Source organism: Thunnus maccoyii, chromosome 10 (assembly GCF_910596095.1).
Source record: "Thunnus maccoyii chromosome 10, fThuMac1.1, whole genome shotgun sequence".
NCBI lineage: Eukaryota > Metazoa > Chordata > Actinopteri > Scombriformes > Scombridae > Thunnus > Thunnus maccoyii.
In genome coordinates, this window is record NC_056542.1 from 1,572,805 (window position 1) to 1,594,478 (window position 21,674).

At 37.4% G+C, this 21,674-nt stretch overlaps 1 protein-coding gene across 3 annotated transcripts in view; it reads left to right on the plus strand.

The window, feature by feature from the left end:
- The window catches only part of LOC121905979 (collagen alpha-4(VI) chain-like), a 61,930-nt gene that overhangs the window by 25,230 nt on the left and 15,026 nt on the right, over positions 1-21,674 (plus strand). For 2 of the 3 annotated variants that reach the window (XM_042424602.1, XM_042424599.1), the window contains exons 9-24: positions 78-424; positions 1,401-1,479; positions 2,555-2,700; positions 4,085-4,177; positions 5,124-5,177; positions 5,741-5,812; positions 7,255-7,281; positions 7,471-7,515; positions 9,031-9,084; positions 9,258-9,320; positions 10,134-10,199; positions 10,814-10,867; positions 12,132-12,167; positions 12,914-12,976; positions 15,961-16,023; positions 21,209-21,271. In XM_042424602.1, coding sequence (XP_042280536.1) covers positions 78-424; positions 1,401-1,479; positions 2,555-2,700; positions 4,085-4,177; positions 5,124-5,177; positions 5,741-5,812; positions 7,255-7,281; positions 7,471-7,515; positions 9,031-9,084; positions 9,258-9,320; positions 10,134-10,199; positions 10,814-10,867; positions 12,132-12,167; positions 12,914-12,976; positions 15,961-16,023; positions 21,209-21,271 — 1,325 coding nt within the window. The remainder of the gene's footprint in view (positions 1-77; positions 425-1,400; positions 1,480-2,554; positions 2,701-4,084; positions 4,178-5,123; positions 5,178-5,740; positions 5,813-7,254; positions 7,282-7,470; positions 7,516-9,030; positions 9,085-9,257; positions 9,321-10,133; positions 10,200-10,813; positions 10,868-12,131; positions 12,168-12,913; positions 12,977-15,960; positions 16,024-21,208; positions 21,272-21,674) is intronic. The other variant, XM_042424601.1, reaches the window with a different exon arrangement.

Sequence of the window (21,674 nt, forward strand, 5' to 3'; positions counted from 1 at the left end):
TTTTGCCTTAATTTTTCTACATTTCTGCCATTCTTATATTTTTAATGTCGCTGCAAAATATAAAATCTCTACTTCAGGTCCTTTAGTACAAGGAAACTGCAGCATCGATATCGGCATCGGATTTGATATTTCACAAAGAGCCAGAGATCATTGGAAGATGCTCCATGACAACCTGCCGGCTATTTTCGAATACATTTCCTCTGTGGACGACCTGTGCTGTGACAAGAAAGCCAACATTGCCTTCCGACTGGTAGACGAATATGGAAAATCCCTGTATGACACAAACTTTGTGAGGAACTTTGTGAAACTCAGTGAGGACGTGTTACAGAGAGTCATGAAGATATCTAAACCTACTTACTTCAACACCGCCCTGCTGAACTCCTTCAAAAAGATGTTTAAGGACAAATCCAAAGCTCATGTGAAGGTGAGAGTGACGCAGCTTCCAACCCTGGAAAAGGATATGTTTTCATTTATTTATCATGAAATTAAGGTGAAGGATGATTTCTCATTCTGTGACAGCAGTGAATGTTTTCAATCAGACTTCAATTCTTGAAAATGTGAGTTAAAAGTGGTTTTAGAAAATCTAATATATGGAAAAGGAGATAACACTAGTACTGTTTCATATTTTCCAATGTCTTTACAGTCTATGTATGGCTTATTATGGCTTATTTGGTAAACAAACCAGATGAAGAGTCTACAGCCATGCTACCAACTCTGTGAGGCTTCCTACTTAGGCACAGCGATGCTTCAAGCTGTATGCTATAATCAGCATGCTAACAAGCTCACAATGACAATGCTAATATGCTGATGTTTAGCAAGTGTAATGTTTGTCATGTCCACCATCACAATGGAGCATATTAGCATACTAACATTTGTTAATTAGTAATTAATAGAAAGTACAGCTGAAGCTGAAACTAATGGCATTTCCATTAGTTTTGTGGGTATTTAGTCAGAAACAAAAATACTGAACAAAGTGAAATTTTGAACAGATGATGGCGCTAGATAAAAAGTCAGAGCATCACCAAAGTTACTGCAATTCATCTTGACATGAATTAGTCTAGACCAAATTTCATGCCAATCCATCTAAAATTTGTTGAGACATTTCACTCAAAACCACAAATCTGAACCTTGTGGTGGTGCTAGAGGATACGTCAGAGAATCACCAAAGTCAGTAGGATTCATCCTCTGGAGAGAACAATTGTCTCTACAAGGTTTCTATGGTAATAAAATATTTGTCAAGTCTGGACTAAAGTGATGGCCTACAGACAGACAGACATTGGCATCCCTAGAAGCTTGGCTAAAAACATGTAAACAGCATACAAAATAGTTTCTCCTTTGCAGACCTGAGTGAGTGATTCTCACTAAGAACAATCTAACATGTGACCAACCTCACCCTTCAGGTGCTGGTGATCTTCTCAGACGGACTCGATGAAGACGTGATGATTTTGAAGCGTCAGTCAGAACTGCTGAGAAAGTCAAGTAAGTACTGGGAGGCAGAGGTGTTTCCAAAAATGCTCTGATAAATAGAAATATAGAATAATATCATATTATAATATTTATAGTCATACCACTACTCCACTTCTTTTTCCATGCTTCCATTTTTCCAATCTGTCCTCTTCTTCTTCTTCCCCTTTCTCTTCTGTAGTTCTTTCTTTCATTCATCTCTTCTACCCATCTTTCATTGCCTCTTTTTTCCCCCTTATGCTTTTTTACCTCTTTTTTTCCATCTTTCTTGCCCATCTCCCTCTGACTTCCTTTCCAGCCTTTACTTGGTAAAAAATGTCACGCACTATACTCAAGTCATCGTGGTGTAAATGGTTTAAATTCTTCAAAAGTATATAATAATAAATAAAGTAGGGATATCCTGATCCCAATATGAAATTTTTAATGTTTATTATCTAGAATAATTTACTTGTAGTTTTTTCTACACAAAACATCTCAGCAGGGCACATTGAAGGGCTCGGCCCAGCCCCTGCGTCAAAGCATGACAAACCTGACAACCTGCTCTATCCATTCATATGTGGATATTTATGCTGTATTGAAAACTTGTGCACATAAAGACATTTTTACATTTTTTGTTTTTTTCCATAAAAAGTGTACTAGAGCATGTCTAGTACTACTCTCATACAAAATGACATTTCTGAGTAGCCTAAATAAGCAACAAAAACACCCTAGGGTTGAAAGGATTAAGAAAATACATTCTGCATCATAGTTTTTGATGATTTACTCTGCTGTAATATGTAATATTATGTCTCGTAGTGTTTTATGTTATGTCAGTCCTGCAGTTTTCAACCTCCATAAAAAGATGATGTTTAGCTGGTTTGCTGGCAGGCTAACAAACAAAGGATAGAAAATAGATCATACATACATCACAAAAATTCATCAATGTCTCTCGAGCCTGTGAATCAGCTTGGGATATTCCTAAAATCAAGTTGAATGTAGCCATTTGACATAATATTTTATAAAGTGCATTATGTCAGTTTGTAGACCAATGACACATGAACTTCTCTGAGGTAGTAAATCTCTTATCTGATGTTGTGTTTATTGTCTGCTGAAGTCAGCGCTCTGCTGACTGTGGCTCTGGAGGGAGCCCATAACCCCGCCGAGCTGCAGACGGTTGAGTTTGGCCGAGGTTTCGACAACAACAATCCTCTCAGCATCACCATGCCCAGCATCGCCAGCACCATCCGCACACAAATTGTGAGTCTTTCATGTTAGATGTTCTCAGTTGTACACATAAAAGGTGATGGAAGAAGTTGGGTGAGTAATGAAAAGAGAGCGCTTGAGGTAGAAGTTCAAACTTCTGCCTACTTTTACGCCACTGTACACATGACCAATCACAACATGATGTCAGATTGTTGGATTGTCAGACTCTAGAACGCAACCTTCAATTCTGTGGTCGTTTCAGATGACTCAAGAGAACAATACAAAGACAAGACAAAACATTACAAAGACTAGAGTAGGGCTGAACCAAAGAAAATCTTGATCGAGTAAAATCGCACATAATCTTCAACAAATTGATTAGTCGCGCGCGGGCGCGGGGGGGGGGGGGGGGGGGGGGGGGGGGGGGGTGTAATGGGACAGAGACAGACAAACTTGGCAGCCACACATTTCTCCGTTCTGTATTTCTCTGTTTTGTGTCTTCAGCTTATGCTAACCCATTGTTGCTAACTTTGGAGCTAACCCCTTTTACTTTTCCAGCATTTGGGGAAACAACAGACGTGACTTTTTAGCATTTATTAACCGACACACTGTAGTCGGTACTGTACATTTACTGCCAGAAAGTTGTGAAAACAACAGGGGTGCTTTGAATACACCCCCGTTTTCACAGGTAATTTGTTAGTCTGTCCCTCCCGCCGCAGGAAATAATGGATTACTCCTGGAAAGCTACTGATGTAGCACTTTTCTCCTTATGAAAATAACACGGAGATGATTCGACCAATGAGAATTTAGTTGGACGAGAGCATATCGACCAACTAATCGACCAGTCAACCAGCAGACTACAGCCCTAGACTAGAGAGTGCAAAGATGAGCCAAAACAGTGCAAAGTCAAGACAAAATGGTGCAAAGACGAGTCAAAAACAGTACAGAGACCAAAAAGTGTTGTTAGACAATCCGTTTAGCACCTCATCTTAAGCATACTGAAGCCTTTACTCTCCATTAACATCAACTGGAACAAAAGTCTGACAGAAAGATAAAAGATGTCACTTGTAGGATCAATGAACTTTGTATTGACTTATTCATCACTGATAGGACATTGTAAAATGACATTTATTATATGGAATGTATTGAAATAGTTTAGTTTGTGTTGGAAGTGAGTGAATTCATGTAACAGTGTTGGTCTAGTTTAGCATATTTATAATGGAAAACAGTTGTGTTGTGTATAACTCAATCAAAAGTGAAATAATACACCTTCCAACAACTTCAAAGTTGTCTGATTTACATGTTGTATAATTGTCTACGTAGTTTGAGTTTTGAAATAAGGCCATTAGAAAGAAATTTCAAAAACTGTGCTGTTTTATATTAATATATATATAAATTTATATTAACTCTTTTGTCTTCTGCTCTCTGTGTCTCTCTGCAGGTTACAGTGTCAGAAAGGGAGTGTTGCAACGTCATGTGCAGATGCTCGGGACACCCAGGCATCCGTGGCTCTCCTGGCCGCCCAGGGTCAAAGGTGACTGCCATAAATACACATCTTTAAACTTTAAACATGATGTCAAGAACGAAAATCTGGTCTGGGCTGAGAGCAAGTGATTTCATGAAGTCAGCAACAGGCCTGGTTTTGTGTATTCAGAAAGTAATAGTCTGGTAAAAGATAAACTTGCTATATACTCTCAAAATTAGGGGTCTGTCCTTGTTTTTTTAGGAAGTAGTTCATTTTTCGAAATGTGTTTATTTATTTAATATTTATTAATTTATTTTATTTATTGCGTGTGTGTATGTATATCTGCACTACTTTTACTCTTGCCCTATTGTCTGTAACTGTTAATCATTCAATTATGTAAAAGTTTTCACTGTCTACTACTCGTCATCTCTAACGGACGTCTATCATAATCTATGAATTGTGTAGTTGCAAGATCTGGATCTGTTTTGTTTTGGGTGGAGGGTTTGAAGGTGTGTGGGTAATTGCACCATATTGGTGATTTCATGTTGACTGTATATTGTATAAACATTCTCATAATAAAACATATATATATATATAAAACAACAGTCAACCATATAATCATCAAGATAAGTGGTTGCTCAGGTGTATTTATAGAAGGTAGACATACATATAATGGGCTGCCTTGCGTAACGATCCGTCCAGACATGTTTGACGATATATAAACTACTTTACGTTGAATAACTTTAAAAATTAAAAACTTTAAATTTTGTGTCCTCCTTCACTAGTTGTGATGTCACAAATCCTGCTGATATGTCCACGTGTTAAACTGAGATTTAAGGTGAGCTCAGAGAAACTTTCCTCCTTCAGGAGATGAATGTGAAAACAACCTCTGCACAGAGAAGAGAACAACATCCAGCTGCACGAAGAAGAAGAAGAAAAAAAACATGTTTTTGAGTTCATTTTTGGCTTCAGTTAATAATCTATTTGAATCTGTTTGTGTCTGTTTTATAAACAGGGTTTGTCTGGTAGGAGGGGTAACATTGGCTTCCTGGGAGAGGAGGGGCACGCCGTAAGTGCTTCTTCATACAGTTTTTACTCCTTTTAAGATGAGATGAAACTTGGTGGAGTGGTGAAAAAAACTGGAGGCCTTTTGTCGCTGAAACAGCTTTTGGCTGTGTTGAAACTTGAACTGAAATGTGGGTTTAAAACAACCTGCTCCTTTTTGAACTCTTAGTATTTTTTGAGTGTAATAGATTTAATAATTGATGAAATAAAATTTATCAGCCTTACCTAGCATCACCTTCCACCAAATTTTTTTGAGATTTGTTAACATGTAGTTAATATATCTTACTAACTAACATACAGACATACAAATGGGACCAAAATTGATACGAGTATGAAGCCAAACAAAAGAAGCCAAACAAAAGATGATTTTGTGGATACACAATTTGTCCTAAAGTCAATAAAAAATGAAAGAGCCTTAAAACAGGCTTTTAACAAACGTAAATTACTAAAATGCCAGTAAAACTATCACAAGGAAATTGTTCATAGGATGAAACTGCTTGACCTGCTCGTATCTTCTGGACTCTTGTGTAGTCTGCAATCACAGTTTGATTTGTCTGGTTGTTGCAGGGCGACCGAGGACCTCCTGGAGACGTTGGACCTCTGGGCATCCAGGGCTGTCCTGGAACCAGAGGACAGAAGGTACAGCACTGCTTAATACTACCGAGAGGAACACAATAACACTGAGGATGGAAAAATGCCTCCTACTGAGTGATGTTAAGACCAAATAAAAAGGGAATTAAGTGCTGTGGTCTGTTGTGTTTGTGGGGCTCTAGAGGGTGTGTCATTGCCAGTATTGATACCATGACTGTATGTTTTTTACATCAGTTCTTCTTTAAAATAAGATTAAGTAAAGTAAGAATGTAACAATAACATTTTGTCATGGCTTCATGTTCTTCACCACCATAGTTCACTGTCCACACTGCCCTACAAAGGCAGAGGATGCAGTGAAGTTTAAGGGCGGCTGGGGGAGTAACAAATAGAAAACTTTTAATTGTTATTTTATGTAGTTTCAGACTACAACAAATAATTGCATAACCCACATGTAGATACTGAACTATGGATAATCTCCACAGGATGTAAGGAGAATATACAGTATCTACCAACAGCATGTCCATTTTTACTACTTTGTTTACATATTGATTTTTAACAGGGATGCACAGTACATTTATTTTTCCAGATAAATCCAAGGGTGCATGTTGCTGAAGTAAAAGATAACAGTCAGTCGTGGTGGATTACAACATTACGGAAAAATAGGCAATAAGAAAATTAACTTTAATTTGATTATTTAATATATTTTGGGAATTGAATCTGTGTTTTGCAAGGTATCTACCCATCCTTCCACCATTGATATTTATACTGAAATCATTTAAAATTTATTACATTTCAATATGTGACTTCAAAAGGTACCTCAGCCACCAAATCACATGAATTCTATGAGGTAGAAGCTAAAATGGTTGTTGCTGCTCATCTACTAAGCTAGTTAGCTTAAGCAGGAGTTTAGCTGGGTTTTTATTCTCCATCATGATTGGATTTAGCTCCTGCTTTGTTTAGTTATGTGAAATAACTGACCGAATTACCAAAATGTCAACAGCTACATAGCTTAATAACTATATTTAAATTTAGTTTTAAGGCTATCTCACAAGCTAGCGTTGATTTAAAGCTAACTCAACCACCAAATTACATGAATTCCGCCAGAGTTAGAAGCTAAAATAGTTGTCACTGCTAAGCTCGTTAGCTTTAGCAAGAGTTAAGCTGAGGTTTAATGCTCCATCATGATTTTCACATAATAATTTGCACAGTTTCACAATTTTCTATATAATAGAACAGATGTAATGTAAGACTCTGGTCTGAACCCACGTTTCACCAAACACGTCTTTTCTACATTTTTTGCCCGTGTGGAGCGACATCAGAACCTTTTGGCTTCTAGTACATATCTGTCCAAAAATATGACATTTAATTTTATACAAACACTTACAAGTTTACTGTGAGAGTAGCCTGGAAATGTTTATAATAGTGATAATATATGCTGATCTTGTTGTCCTTTGCCTGGTGTGTTTATATCCTGTTGTTTGTGTGTGCAGGGCAATCCAGGATTCTCTGGCGACAGGGTGAGTGACGCAGGCTTCCTGGAATGTGAAGACAATGAATTAAGCAAGAGAGCAAATGTGAAATGCAGCATTAAGTGAAGAGTGTTTGGACAAATATTTAAATCTAGACAAACATTTTAGTTCAGATGTGTTCTCATTAAGAGAGGGCAGCTGTGAGATGTTACAGATAATTCTCTTCCAACGCTGCAGGGTGAGAACGGAGAAGACGGACTGGACGGAATCAATGGAGAACAGGTACGAATGTCAGCAGCTACATCAGTTCAGCATATCATTAAAAAGATAAACCAAGACCTCAAATCAGCTTTCTTCTCTTCAATAAATATAATAATTTATTATTATTATATTATGTTAACACCTTAAACCTCCTCACTGTGAGGTTTCTTATCTTGAGATTTCCCGTATAACATTCAACAATCAAAGTCAAAGTTTGGGAAAAAGCATCAATTTTTTTTAATTATTAAGAGTTTAACAGTCAAACACCCAGCAGGTTTGATCAGATTTGACTGACATTAGACTGACTTCCCAACTTTTAAATTTATCGCCAACTATTTTAATTTTGATTAATCATTTGAAGTAATTTTTTAATAAAATAAAAAAGTCAAAATGTTCAGATTCCAGCTTCTTAAATGTGAATATTTTCTGGTTTCTTTAGTCCTCTATGATAATAAACTGAATATCTTTGGGTTGAGGACAAAACAAGACATTGAAGGACTTTAGGAAACACTGATCGACACGTTTCACCATTTTCTGACATTTTATAGACCAACCAACTAGTCGATTAATCGAGAAAATGATCGACAGATTAATCGATAATGAAAATAATCATTAGTTGCAGCCATAATCTTATGCAATGTGTCCAATTTTTTCATTTGTTCCATTTCCAGTTTTGTCTTTTAACTTGCTGTTGCTTTTGCTGGTTGTAATAAACACAAGTCAACAATCTGGGTCCTGAATGGTTCACACAGCCTATTTCTCAAAGTTGGAAAGATGATTTTCACTGTGTTGGTCTGTAATCTGATTTACCAACATAAATAAAAGCACATCTTTTTTTTTTTTAAGTCTATCGTGTTCTTTCAGCTTTGTCCTACATGCTGTACGTTATAAAACTGATCAGTTGTTTGCTAAAATGTAGGTGCAAGATGATCACAGTCATCGGATGTCAATATATACAATGCGGTATATCCCCACGTCTGATGTAGACAGGAAGTTAAAAGACAACATTATGAAGTCGGAGCGTTTCATTGTAGCTGAAACTCATAAGGTCAATAACCTAAAGGATTTTTGAGGCCAATACTGATATTCATATTTGAGCATTTTTAAAATACAATAATATCATCCATTATTATTTTCTTTACACTTTATTTTCTTTGTGTTCATGTTGGACTCTGTTGCTCAGAGTAAAGAGTTGATTGAGAAAGGCTTTTTTCAAACCTGATTCTCCCTCTCTGTAGCCGCAAAATGAGGAATTTAGCAAGATCATTTAGTAGAAAGAGGGGAATACCAGCAAGATGTAAAAACATCTAAATATAGATATCAGATCACGTTGTAGATAAATATTATGACTTGTGAAATTAAACTATGGAACAGACGTGGATGTCAACAGTGGAAGTATAATCATGTAAACCTGTGTTTCTCCTCTGGAGAGTTAAAGCAAACAATAGACTCTTGATGTGATGTGTGATGTGAGATGATGTGAAAGAAGGTTTTCAGGCTCTCAGTGCTGAGCTGTTTCTGTTTTTTTGTTTGCAGGGAGTGACAGGACTGAATGGAAGTCGAGGAGAGCGAGGACATCCAGGAGAGCCAGTAAGTAAACTAAGAACCTTTTCTCATGACATTTCCCTGCGTGGTGGTACTCGCTGGTCTTTGGGTTTTGTCTGGCTTTATATTTACTTACTTTTGATTCACTGCATAAAAAAATCACATGAAGTGAAGCTCAGAGGTGTTGGCTGATTGACAGGTTGAACTCTTGTCCTCAGGGTATCCCAGGTGGAAGAGGAGAGGAGGGTCTGAAAGGAGAGCAAGGACTGAGAGGAGATCCGGTAAGGTCTGACGTTATCTCTGTTTCTCTGTTTGTCACTCACTTTCTCACCATCAACTTCTTGTTTAACATCCACAATCCCTCACTGTACATGATGACTGGTGAGACGATTTTGAATCTGATTGGGGCATCGCGACTGATTGGGCAGGAGTCGGAGCGGGTCAGTGCCAGTCTGGGTCAGTTGGTGTTGACAGCCGGCAGATAAAATCATATAGTGTGTGATTTGTCTAATTTTACGTCTTCAGATTCAAACGCTTCCAGTCGCTCTCATAAAGACTTTTTTAAACATGTTTGATATTTACAACCAAAGACGTCACTTGTGTGTCAACTCAAACAAGCCAAGTCTACATACTTGGATGTTGCCGAGAAAGTGAGTCTGCACTCTTGGCTCAGTGTTTATGGTTAAGGACAGTTTAAGAGGCTGATATCCCAACATCCACCGTTTCTCATCAACAAACCCTTAAACTAAGAGCAAAGTCCTACAGCTCACATCTCATCCAAATCCTTTTGTAATTATAAGTAATTAACAGATAAACAAAGAGAATTTATCCATAAGTGTTTTTGGCAACATCTTAAAGTCAGTCCTGCTCAGCTCATTCTCAGCCTTTTTAGTCGTCTCTGCAGTCGCATTACATCGTTATATTTACAAGAGTCAGTGACATATAGCTTTAATTTCAATAAATCTAAAAGCAACTCTGCTTTCAGGCGGTCACAGCTGGAACACAGCTGACGGCTCCACTTTAGGAAACTTTGTAGAGTTAATTTTTTCAAAGTGATCGTGTTAAGATTCTGGTTTCTGTGTTTTGTCTGAAAGGGAGAACCGGGCATAACTAACATCCAACAAGGAACCAAAGGAGAACCCGGGAACCCAGGATTACCAGTAAGAAACATCACAGCCTGCATGTGTGCTGAGATCAGTGCTGTGAAATCAACCTCAAGTCCCACAAAGCACTGCTGTTGGAAACATCGAATCAGAGATCCTGTACTTAGGTTACGTGATGACGCCTGAACTAGTTCACTTTGCTAAAGAGAGTCACAGGATATGGTATAAATGTCTGGGAATAGCATAGTAAATGGACCTTGTGTTTGAAATATTCTGGATGAACAAACAAACAAACGTAAAAAAGAAAAGACTTCTGATGGTCATAATATAATCTTAAAGGTCTGTGTTTCAGTGTTGAGACATTTTGAAGTTATTATGTAAAGGGAACTTTTTGAAAATGTAAATATATACATTCTATTCATACAGAGCTTTTAAAAGGCACTCAAAGACACTTTACATAGATAAACAAGTTGGCAAAAAACAAGCTACACACAACAACAACAACAACAACAACAACAGAGCAGCTACTCTACTCTGAATTTGCACCCGGGTTTGTGTTTGTTACACACAAAAAAAATCTCCATATTAAAGTATTTCATCTGTCATTGGCTGAGTCCTAAATCATATATTGTGTATCACTCTGCTGAACTGTGATGTTTCTAAATCTGCAGGGATCACCTGGTCTGGACGGGAGAATAGGAGACGCCGGGGTCAATGGAAACCCGGTAAGATAAAAGATACTCAGTTCATCACAGACATCTGAGAGAAGAAGAGAGTATTTATATTTGAGGCCTGGAATTAAAGAACACTCTGCATCTTTGCTTTTAAAATGATTTGTATTATTACTGGATCATCAAAATGGTTCTCTGTTGATCAATTAACTGATGATTATTTTCATTATCAATTAATCTGTTGATTATTTTCTTGTTTAATTGATTATTTGTTTAGTCTATAAAATGTCATAAAATGGTCATTTTATTCAGCCACGACAGAGTTGCAGAGAGGAGTGCCGGGAGGAGTTTGTTGTGTTGGAGAACAGAAAGTGTAGCTTAATGTTAAAAAGATTTTCAAAGTCATGGCTGAATAACTCAACTCTCAGGAAATTTCAGAGCGAGACTTCTCCTCCAATGAGACTTGGTCAGACACAATAACATACAGACTGGATCAAGCGAAAGGTTTAATTTCTACGTTTAATTTCTCTGTATGGTCCTTTCTATAATGTTGTCGGACACTTATAATAATAATTTGAGCCTGTTGGTGGAAAAAACAAGAACTTTTAGTGGACGTACATTGACGGAGTGTTATTACCCCGTCAGATTACATCACAGCCTGTTTCACAGCTGCTGGTTGAAGCGCTCTTATTCAATACTGGGCCGATTTCAAAATTTGTTGTCTCCATTAGTCACACAAAAAGATGGAAAAAGAGGGTCCAGGTTGAAAAATATCAAATTTCCCTTTGAAGAAGCTGAAACCAGAGAATTTGGACATTTCTTGAAAAATTACTAATAACAATTAATCAATTAACGAAATAGCTAACGATTAATTTTATGTTGATTGACTGATCTCTGCAGCTCCAGACTGGTCGACTAATTGCCTCACCTCTGATATCATAAATAAAGACTGACCAGTGCTGGAGCAGTGTTACCAATGTTTTTGTTTGTTAGCGCTATGTGCAGTGTGATATTGATATTTGATATTGATGCTGTCATGTTTTGCTAATTTATATTTTATATTTGTGGGGAAAAACTAATGAAATTTAATACTTTTTTAAATAGCCTGAAAGATACTCGATCGATATGTTATATGGAAACATTTCCAATCTGTGCAGATGAGTCATCGCCTCAATTTGTATCACACAGATTATTAACTGAAACAGTTAATAAAGAAAATACTCAGCAGATTAATTGTTAATGACAATAATCCTTATTTGCAGCCTGAGATCAAATATTCTTTAAACATGTTTAAAACTGTTGTTTTTCTGCTGTTCAGGGTCCAGATGGAAGAAGAGGTCCGTATGGTGGGAAGGTATGAACTCAAACAACACTCAGTTTAGCCGGAAAAGGTTTATGTAAATATATCTGTATCTATATCTATATTATATCTATATATTATATTCGAATTATGACAAATAATTGTTTCTTGTATAGAAATAGAACTAACCTTCCTCTGCTTTGTGGGAAAGTGATTGTTGAAACTTTTTTTTTTCTCTCTCACATGAATTATGGTGATGTTATTTATAAGCAGCCTCCACTCTGAAGTACTTGGATCCTGTTTATCATTCTGCTCTTAGATTTATTACTGGTGATATTTTTAGCCCTCATCATTGCATCCAGTATGGAGAAGATGTGTGGTCTTCTCTGTCTGAGAGACGTGACAGGCATATGTATTTGTTTATCTGTAAGGATCTTATTGGGAAGCTGCCATCTTATAATATCTTATAATATATAATATATATATTATATATAATATCTATAATAGATATCTATAATAGATAGACATCAAACTTGGCTTTCACTGCAAGTCCCTCGAGTTTGCACTGAGTTTGGAAGATCTGCTTTTAGTGTCTACCACCCTGAACTCTTTACAGAGCACCCCAAAAATTAATACTTTGGTAACCCTTGATCAGTTTAAATCTATGATCACAAACCACTCAGCTTCTGTTTGTACCTTTTTCAGCTTTGTTTTTTCAAGTTTAAATAAAAGGAAAAAATAATATATCTATTAAACACTGAAACACCTGTCATTTCACCTCTGTGTGTGTCTTCCTGCAGGGTGCCCCTGGAGGACCGGGAGCTCCAGGACTCCAGGGCAGCCCAGGTACTCCTGGTCCACAGGTGAGTGATCAGACAACAGCAGCCATCCAACAGCTGAGAATGTGAAGCCAGATCTAAAGGGTTAAAGGGACAGTAGTTCATCTGATGAGGTTCTCTCTCCTTACAGTTTATTGCTGTTGTCCTCCTTTCTGCATCCAACGTCTCATCAATATGTCTAAACTACTTTTGAGTTCCCACATCATATGTTTTGTATCCCCTCTGATCAACAGAGGAAGGCTGAACTGTATTATGAAAAAGCATGATGTGTTTATATGTCATGTGTTATGTAATATGAAGCTTCAGCGTCCAAATGAGTCAAATCAAGTAGATATCTTTCAACGTTACAGTCTTTTTAGTGCCAAAGTCCCTCTTTTTGTTACTATACTTCCACCGCAGCTCAACAGGGAAACACTGTCCGAGGAAACACAAAGAGGGAATTTAAACTTTAAATCCAATATCTACCCGACTTGTGCAGCATTTATTAGCTAAATGTTTTGGACCAATTAAATTGCAGTATCAACATGGACATGTATACAGATTTAGTAGCAAAAAATATTTTAATTTAATTTCTAAAGCCTGTACTTTCAGCTTTAGTTACACTGCCATCTATATTCACAGTTACGCATCAAACTGAAACCTTTACGTTTGTTTATTGATCAGTGAAGGAACCCAAACAGAAGCTGAACATCAGCAACTTCACTACTTTCATGGTTTCATTTCATCCAGTATGAAGGATTACAAAGTTACACACAAGGAAAATGTGTAAATACAGACTGCACTGTGTTTCTATTCAGAAAGGCTTCTGTTAAATTCTTAAAAGCTCAGTTACAGCTGCTCATTTACTGCTCACAGTCATCCCTCTGCCAAACACACAGATGTTTCTAGTTTCACAGAACAACAAAGATCAGACTCATGTAGATAGTGCCTGTGTTTTTCCTGGAAGGTGGATTTGATAGATTTGGATGTGATAAATGGCTTGGCTGGTGAACAGACTTCCATGGAAATTCAGTGGAGCTTTCCCAGGAAAGGGAAACTGTGTTTTTCTCTGTGGGGTTTTTGAATGAAGAGAAAAAGGTTTCCAATTCTCCTGTTGTTAGATCATTGTCCTCCTCTAAATGTCTTGAAAAGATCTGATGTGCTGTATCTTTGAAAAACATTTATATGCACTGGTCTAATGAAAAATGGGAAATAATCACCAACTATCACCCTTTCTGCTGCAAGAGTTACTTAAACCAGTCGAGGTCTAACTAGCTGCAGCTCTGTGAGGCTGTAGTCAGGCACAGTGGTACTTTAAGTTAATAGGTTAACTTAAATTACAAAACGATACTTACAATTACTTACAATAGTTGTTTCTCCATCCACATGTTTTTATGCACATTTTTAATTAGCACATAAAACAACCTGAGTAGAAATGTTAATAATGCTAGTAAAAAAGATCAATATATATTTCTATAGGTCAGTTGAAACATTTTATTGTTCCAGACTTTCTATTTCCACTCTGGTTTTAAAGCAGAGCTTCTAATAAATGGAGAGATCATTTACGACACTAAACACATGATGATGATTTTAGCTGCATTTTAATAGTATAAAGTTTATTAAGCTGACAGTGTGGATGATTTTACACTCTGATTCCATCACTGCAGCTAAGAATAACATGAGACAACTGTGTGATGATAACTGGAAATGAAAATGAAATATTGTTTTTTATTAGAAAAATAATCAACACTGTTAATTGGCTCCCGTGATTATAAAGCAACATTTGGGTCAGATAGACCGCATCAGTCATTAACTACTTTTACACTCTTTGTTTCAGTAGCAGAAACAGTCTGACGTTACTTTTGTTTTTTATGTGACATATTCAGATGGTTTCTTCATCATCCAACTAAATAGCAAAAAATACTCTCTGTACTTAAGTCATATATGATAATTCCTACATGTATTTTAAGCCGTAGCCTAATATGTGGAAATTATTGCTAGTGTTTCTACATCTTATTCTGTTGTGTGATTACAGGCTGTCATTTACATTTCACTTCGTTGAATATGACTTTTTGCTGTCTCCTAAACAGAAGTTTTCCGCAGGTACTTGGTATCACCGTTTCATCTCATATCATGAAGTACTTCATTCATGGTTCTGATTATGTCACTCGTAATTAACAACCCCGCTTCTTTCAGATGAACACGCTCGTAGCTGGAAAACCTTGGGTTGACTGAGCTAATTGATAACCAGCTTCGTAGTTCTGGTTATCTGGAACGGCCAATGTTAGGTTCAGTGAAGCCAGATAGTGAAAAGATATCCTGGGTATGTTGAACTTGCATCGTAGTACAGGCCTCTGGTCTCCCTGAGTGACCCCTTTAAGTGCATGTAAACATACTAAATGATAAAGAGACAAAATGTTTTGTTATAAAAATTAGAATTATACTGTGATTCGATGTCTTAAAACCTTACTATGTGCGCGTTCTTGTTTTTGCATATCATGATGAATCTTCCTGTTTTGCTCTGCAAAGTTGCAGAAACAGCAAACGTAGCAGGTAAGATTAACGACGGGGGGCCAGTACATGCATTAGAGGACATCAGGAGGGAATAAAGGTCAGAGACAGGTCAGAAGGGAGTTATCTCGATTCAGGGACCTACACCTGGCCAACCAATTAGAGAACTGAGAAAATTTCATGACGTTATCTGTGGAATATGTCTGTAAACATTAGGAGAAATATGAGACGCCCATTTGTAAGGTATATAAACCAATTGTGAATATTCTGAGACAAGCCTTTTTCTCTGTAACCCTGTTTGTGTGTTGCACTGTGAAACACTCCTTCTTGTACAAGAAAATAAATTCCAGTCTCCATTATTTAAAGGTCATCAGGAGGAAATTCTTTTAACATGTATCAGAATCTGTCTGATTCAATTCAGGAGGTGACAATTATTGATCAATCAGAATGTACACTGAAGTGGAATAACACATCTGTATGAGGAGTGTGTTTTAAATCTGTCCATGTTGTGTTTGCAGGGACGCAGTGGAGGAAACGGTGAACGTGGACCCAAAGGGATCTCTGGCTTTCCTGGACCTCGGGTCAGTAAATAACCTCAACAGTCTTGTCTCCAACAACCAGGGTCTCACTGTGGTCAGCGGTGGTGGTCACTTTGATCAAATAGTGACGAGTTTTCTAGCTGGCAAAAGTTGTCACTGGTAGGACTTTTCCACTACAGGAACTCAATGACCTACGACTGTATTTTCTATTTTATGTAACATTTCCAGTAGTGAGCTATTTTTTCCACTTGATAGTGGAGCAGAGTGACTAAATGCTTCATACTATATTTTATTTTACCTTGAAGAAAATAATTAGAAACCATTGTGCTATATCTCTGTTCCGCTCTGTCAACCTCCTACTGTGTGTGGAGCTGTCGTGGGAAATCTTCAAATAGGCCAATAAATCTTCAGGTCACCCACAACTTAGTATTAAACTCAAAACCTATAAGAGAAAGACTCAAAAAATACACTTGAAGCTGGTAGAATTCAATGTGAATAGGTTTACTGTGCATAAAGAGCAATACAAAGCAAACCAAGGCCTTTATCCCAGGATAAAAAACCTAATGCAAAATCATAAAAAATGATAGTCCATACTTCTCATAACCCCTCCTATTGTGGAGCTTATTTACAAGACTCCACCTCGTATTTTAATCATATTCAAAACTATTTGGTCATTATTGCTGAGTTCATTAGGGATCTTGACACTTTGGTTTATCGTAGAAATAAAACTGTATCAGCATCTTACACATTTATCAAACAGAGAACCAAAACGTCATATTACTGATTAGCCTTCTTTTCAACTTCCCTGGGAACTTTCTCTTATTGACATAAATGTTACTTTCGCATATTCACTTGTACATTTGTTTGATCATGGGAAGGCAGTTTCCACCACAGAGCTCTTCCAATAATTTAGCAATACTAAGGTTTAAGAGTCAAAATATATATTAGCTCCACTTATTCTGTTGATGTCTGCCCCACAACTTACCTGCACTCGCCACGCTCACCTACTGACCAGCACATAACGATGGCAAAGTTTGTTCCAGTGTGGACATACAGCGTAGCTTTTTCAGAGACTGACATCTGAAACTTTCTGGTTTGAAAAACACTGTGGAAATACAAAACAGAACCTGGGCCTTACAGGTTCTTATAAATTCAGGTTCAGGGAAGCTCCAGTTTACAAGTTTTCAATTTCCTGTGGTAGAAAAAGCTCTAATCTCACTTTAAGTTTGCTTAAAAAGAATATAAATCAACTCAAAAGCCTCCTGTTGAAGAGGAAGTTGAACTATTGAATTTATTAAAGATTCTATAGAAAGTACTTGGAATGTATAAGACAGAATTGTACAAAATTATGCCTGAAAAAGGGAGAACACTGTTCCTGAAGAATTTGTTTAAGATGTTTTTTTTTTTAATAAACAAAGATGATGAGTGTTGGACAATATGTAAGTTTGAATTCCATAAAACAGGACTGGACCTGAAAAGACCTTTAGTCATTGAGTTATCTTGCTGCGGATCAAACTGTTGGATAGATTAAAGCTGCTAGCAGCGATGAACAGGCCCTCACGCCCCATGCACGTTGGGCTGTGACGTGGTCGGTGGGTCTGGACTTCTTCATACACAGGCGTTTTTTGGACAGTGCATGAAGTGGTGAAGCTATTTTAGAGCTAGAAAACATCCACAAAGTAAACACACCTGAGAAATAAAGGCATGTTGTAGTTTATGTTGTTAGGAACATACTATGTAATATCATGCAAACCTGATGATGTGTGTTGTAAGGCAGAATTCCTGTGCACAGTAGGTGGCACTATGAGAAACAAACAATATGGAAGCATAGTGAGTTTGTGTCTAAAACAAATTAATTTCCTAATTTTCATCAAGTCTATTTTTAGAAAAGGAAAGACTTCAAACCCACATGACCTGGTCAAAGTTTGATTGAAATGTGTACTGTCAGGCGTGTAGAGACAATAACTGCAGCTGGACACAGAAAAATACTCATATTTGAATGGAGAGTGTGAGCGAACCCACACCTTTTTGAACATTTACCGCTTCCACAAAGTTTTAGAGACAAACTTCATTTGAACTTTAAATGAATCACGAAACTTTGACTTACAAATCTTGAATTTACATGGTTTTTCTATCTTTTACTGTTTTTGAGATATTAGAGTGTGAGTTTTAAAATATTTTCTCTCTCCTCCTGTGATTTTATAATGAGTGTGTATTGCGAAATGTGTCACAGCCCTGAGGGAGTGACATCACCAGGAGCAGTTGAGGAGGAGTACACTTCTGGTGAAATATCCTCATAAATCCCATTACTTTGATTAAAAATCATATATTAGTAGGAAATTTTGTGGCGAATCCATTGATACAGGTTTGAAAGTGGTCAGACTTATAGTTTAGACGTCAGAAGCCTCTGTGTGACACAAAGTCCATGCCTCCGACATTGTTTTACATTGTAAGGGGTATATTTGATGTGATGTGGCACTGCAACTTTCAGGGCTTATAAAATCCAAACCATTCGAGTCATTACAAAGTTTTTAACAACTTTTTTTCAGCACAGTGTCATAAGTCATTTATTTAAGTTTGAAGCCGATACCATAAACGCCTTCGGAGGAGATAGCGTTTGTTCGGGGGCCAAAATTAAGGCAAAGTCTCATATTGACAGGATAACTGTGGACTTCCTGTTGGATTTAGGTCAGGGGTGTCAGCATATGATTTGTAGGTCTTGATAAGACGAATAATTGAGTTTTGGTTTGATCTCTCTACAACATTCCTATGGGCTGTGGCAGCCATTTTAGTTACATAGGTGGCGCTAGAGAGCACATTTTGGCTTTTTGGGGATTCATTTTTACATTTTATCAAATTTTTTACCACGCCTGATGTGCGTGCCTAATTTGGTGAGTTTTTGAGCATGTTTAGGGGGGTCAAATTTAGGGTGTAAGTGGCGTAATAATAAAGAAAGAAAGAAAGAAACACACGAAATACATGGGACTCCCCAAGAAATTTCCTACTAAAATGTGATATTTAATGTAAGATTTGGCGAAAGTCGTGGGATTTATGAGGAGATTTCACAAGAAGAGTGACATTCTCCTTTACAACTGAGAGGGAGAGAGAGAGAATAGGAGGGGGGGATGGGTGTGGGGGTTGAATGGAGCTCATTTTTGTAGGATACAGCAGAAAGATCTATATACATACAGTACATTATATACAAACTTTGTATGAAGTTTGGTGTTATTATCATTTATTTTACAATAATTATAGGTCTTACATGTATAATTCAGTAGTGGGGATGACCTATGAGGGGAAGGGAAAAAATGGAGTGAGGGTGACAGTTTAGTGAGAAAGTGCTGCAGAAAAATAAAATCAAAACTAAAATTTGTAGCTCTGTACTGCAGATTTTCCTTTATTAGGCCCCGAGCACCTAGTGGTTCGCTCACACTCTCCATTCAAATATATGCGTATTTTTCTGTGTCCAGCTGCAGTTACTTATTGTCTCTACACACCTGACAGTACACGTTTCAATCAAACTTTGACCAGGTCATGTGGGTCAAAGGTCTTTACTTTTCTAAAAATAGACTTGATGAAGATTTGGAAATTAATTTGTGAATGTGCCCAAAACTTGCATCATTTTGATGACACAGGTGTGAGCAAGACAGACATGTCTCACTCTGCAGAAAATTCTCATCCTCACACCGTTGAGATTTGATGTTTCGCCATGACAGAGGAAGTTGCTATAACTTTATTGTAAATGCTCCAGTTGCACCAAACTTTACATGTTTGATAAGAGTCCCGGCCTGAACACGTCTACATGACAATATTCCATCAGTGATGCAAACTGGCTGAATAGCGCGCCCTACAAAATTTCAGTGAAGCAGCCCCAGCAGCAGGCAAAATAGTGGACAAAGGAAGTGATGTTTATCTCCTTCTTGCACTGTCTGAAAACAGCCCGGGTCTGAAGACATCTACATGCCCGTCACAGAAGCCCTTCGATTGCACCGCAGCCTGACGTGCGCGGGCCCATTCAACGCTGCTTGCAGCTTCAATTTAGTCTCATATGGTTTATCCACACAAACCTTGTTCAGTTACCTTTTCTTTAAAATCCATAAAACATCATCTCCTTACAGAAGCCCCGAGAGGCAAGTAGTGATCAATTTTCTAAGTCTGATCTACATTTTTTTCTCTCCTGTGTTTGTGACTTAAGAAGAGGTAAAATAAAAAAAAAAAAGGTTTACCATGACAATCTTTCGAAGTTCCTTTTTTTTCCATCTGTGAAACAGGTGGAAAAAAGTTTTTACAAGTGAAATTTTTTGGACTAAAAGCATTAAAAAAATTCACCTTGAAAAACTTTTCCACGTGTTTCACAGATGAAAAAGATTGAATAACTTAGAAAGATTATCCTGGCAAAACCTGTTTTTCACCTGTTTTTAAGTCATAAACACAGGAGAGAAAACAATTTAGATCAGACTTAGAAAATGGATCACCAGAATTTGTTTTTGTCACTTGCCTTCAGGGCTTCCGTATCTCCTCCTTGTTCTTCATGTAAAAATCCAGCTCCCACTCTCATAAAGAATTTTCTGAAAATGTTTTTTGTTTGCAACTGATGTCAGTGAGCAATGATGTCTCTTTTTGTTTGTGTGTCACCTGAGGGAGACGTACCAGTAAGTAAACAGAAGAAGAAGAAAGGTTTGTGGTGTGAGAGAAATGGAGGAAAGTCTGATTAAGCTGTAAAGAGATTTAACGCCTTTACAACATTAAAACCAAGATCTACACAGACGACCAGAACCTGAAGTTTCTGAAGCTTCATTTTACAAACTTCACTTACCTTCAGTTATAGTCCACATTTCCCACTTATCTTCATCCAGGATCTCACACACCATTTCAGCTTCTTTTGTCCTTTTTTTGCCTTTTCAGCGCAAACTTTACAAACGGCTGGTTGTTGTCCATGTTTGTTATAGTACAACACATGATAATTGGCATTTTCACTGGATTTGCAGGTCATCTACCTGCAGAACTCAAGATGTTTCTGAGCAGTGGTTCAGTTTGTTGTCTGTGTGATTACAGCCATAAGGTTTATGCTCCTTCCTGACTATCGAATACTAAGAAATCAGCGCCAGTCGGTGGAAACAATCTTTCTGTGGTCTATCCAGTCTTCAGCTCGTCGTCATGTTTGTCTCCAGCTTTAGGTGTATCTAGCTCTGTTCTTCCTGCTCTGACTCTGTTGGTTTTCCTGCAGGGTGAAAATGGAAAACCTGGAGACCAAGGACAATTTGGACATCGGGGTCCTAATGGACAAAAGGTGTGTGACATCATTTCCTGTGCCTCATCGGTAGTTCTACAAATACTTCACCATGTTAAGAATAGATAAAGGAAGGCCAGATTTAGGGGTACAACTAACAATTATTTTATTATCTGTCAATTATTTCCTCAATTAATCAATAAAAGTCTATAAAATCTCAGAACAGACTCAAAACAGCCAATTGTTGCAGTTCTAACCAGATTACATCTAAATATAGTTCTTGGCTATTGCAGGGTTAAGTCAGGGCCATAGCTGCCATTAAAAGGACCAGTTTGTATAGTTAGTATGTTTTAATCAGTATATAATCACCTGAAAACAAGAATTATTGTGTTGTCTTTACCTTAGAATGAGCCCTTTATATCTATAGAGCAAGCAGGTCCTCTTCCACGGAGCCCGCCATGTT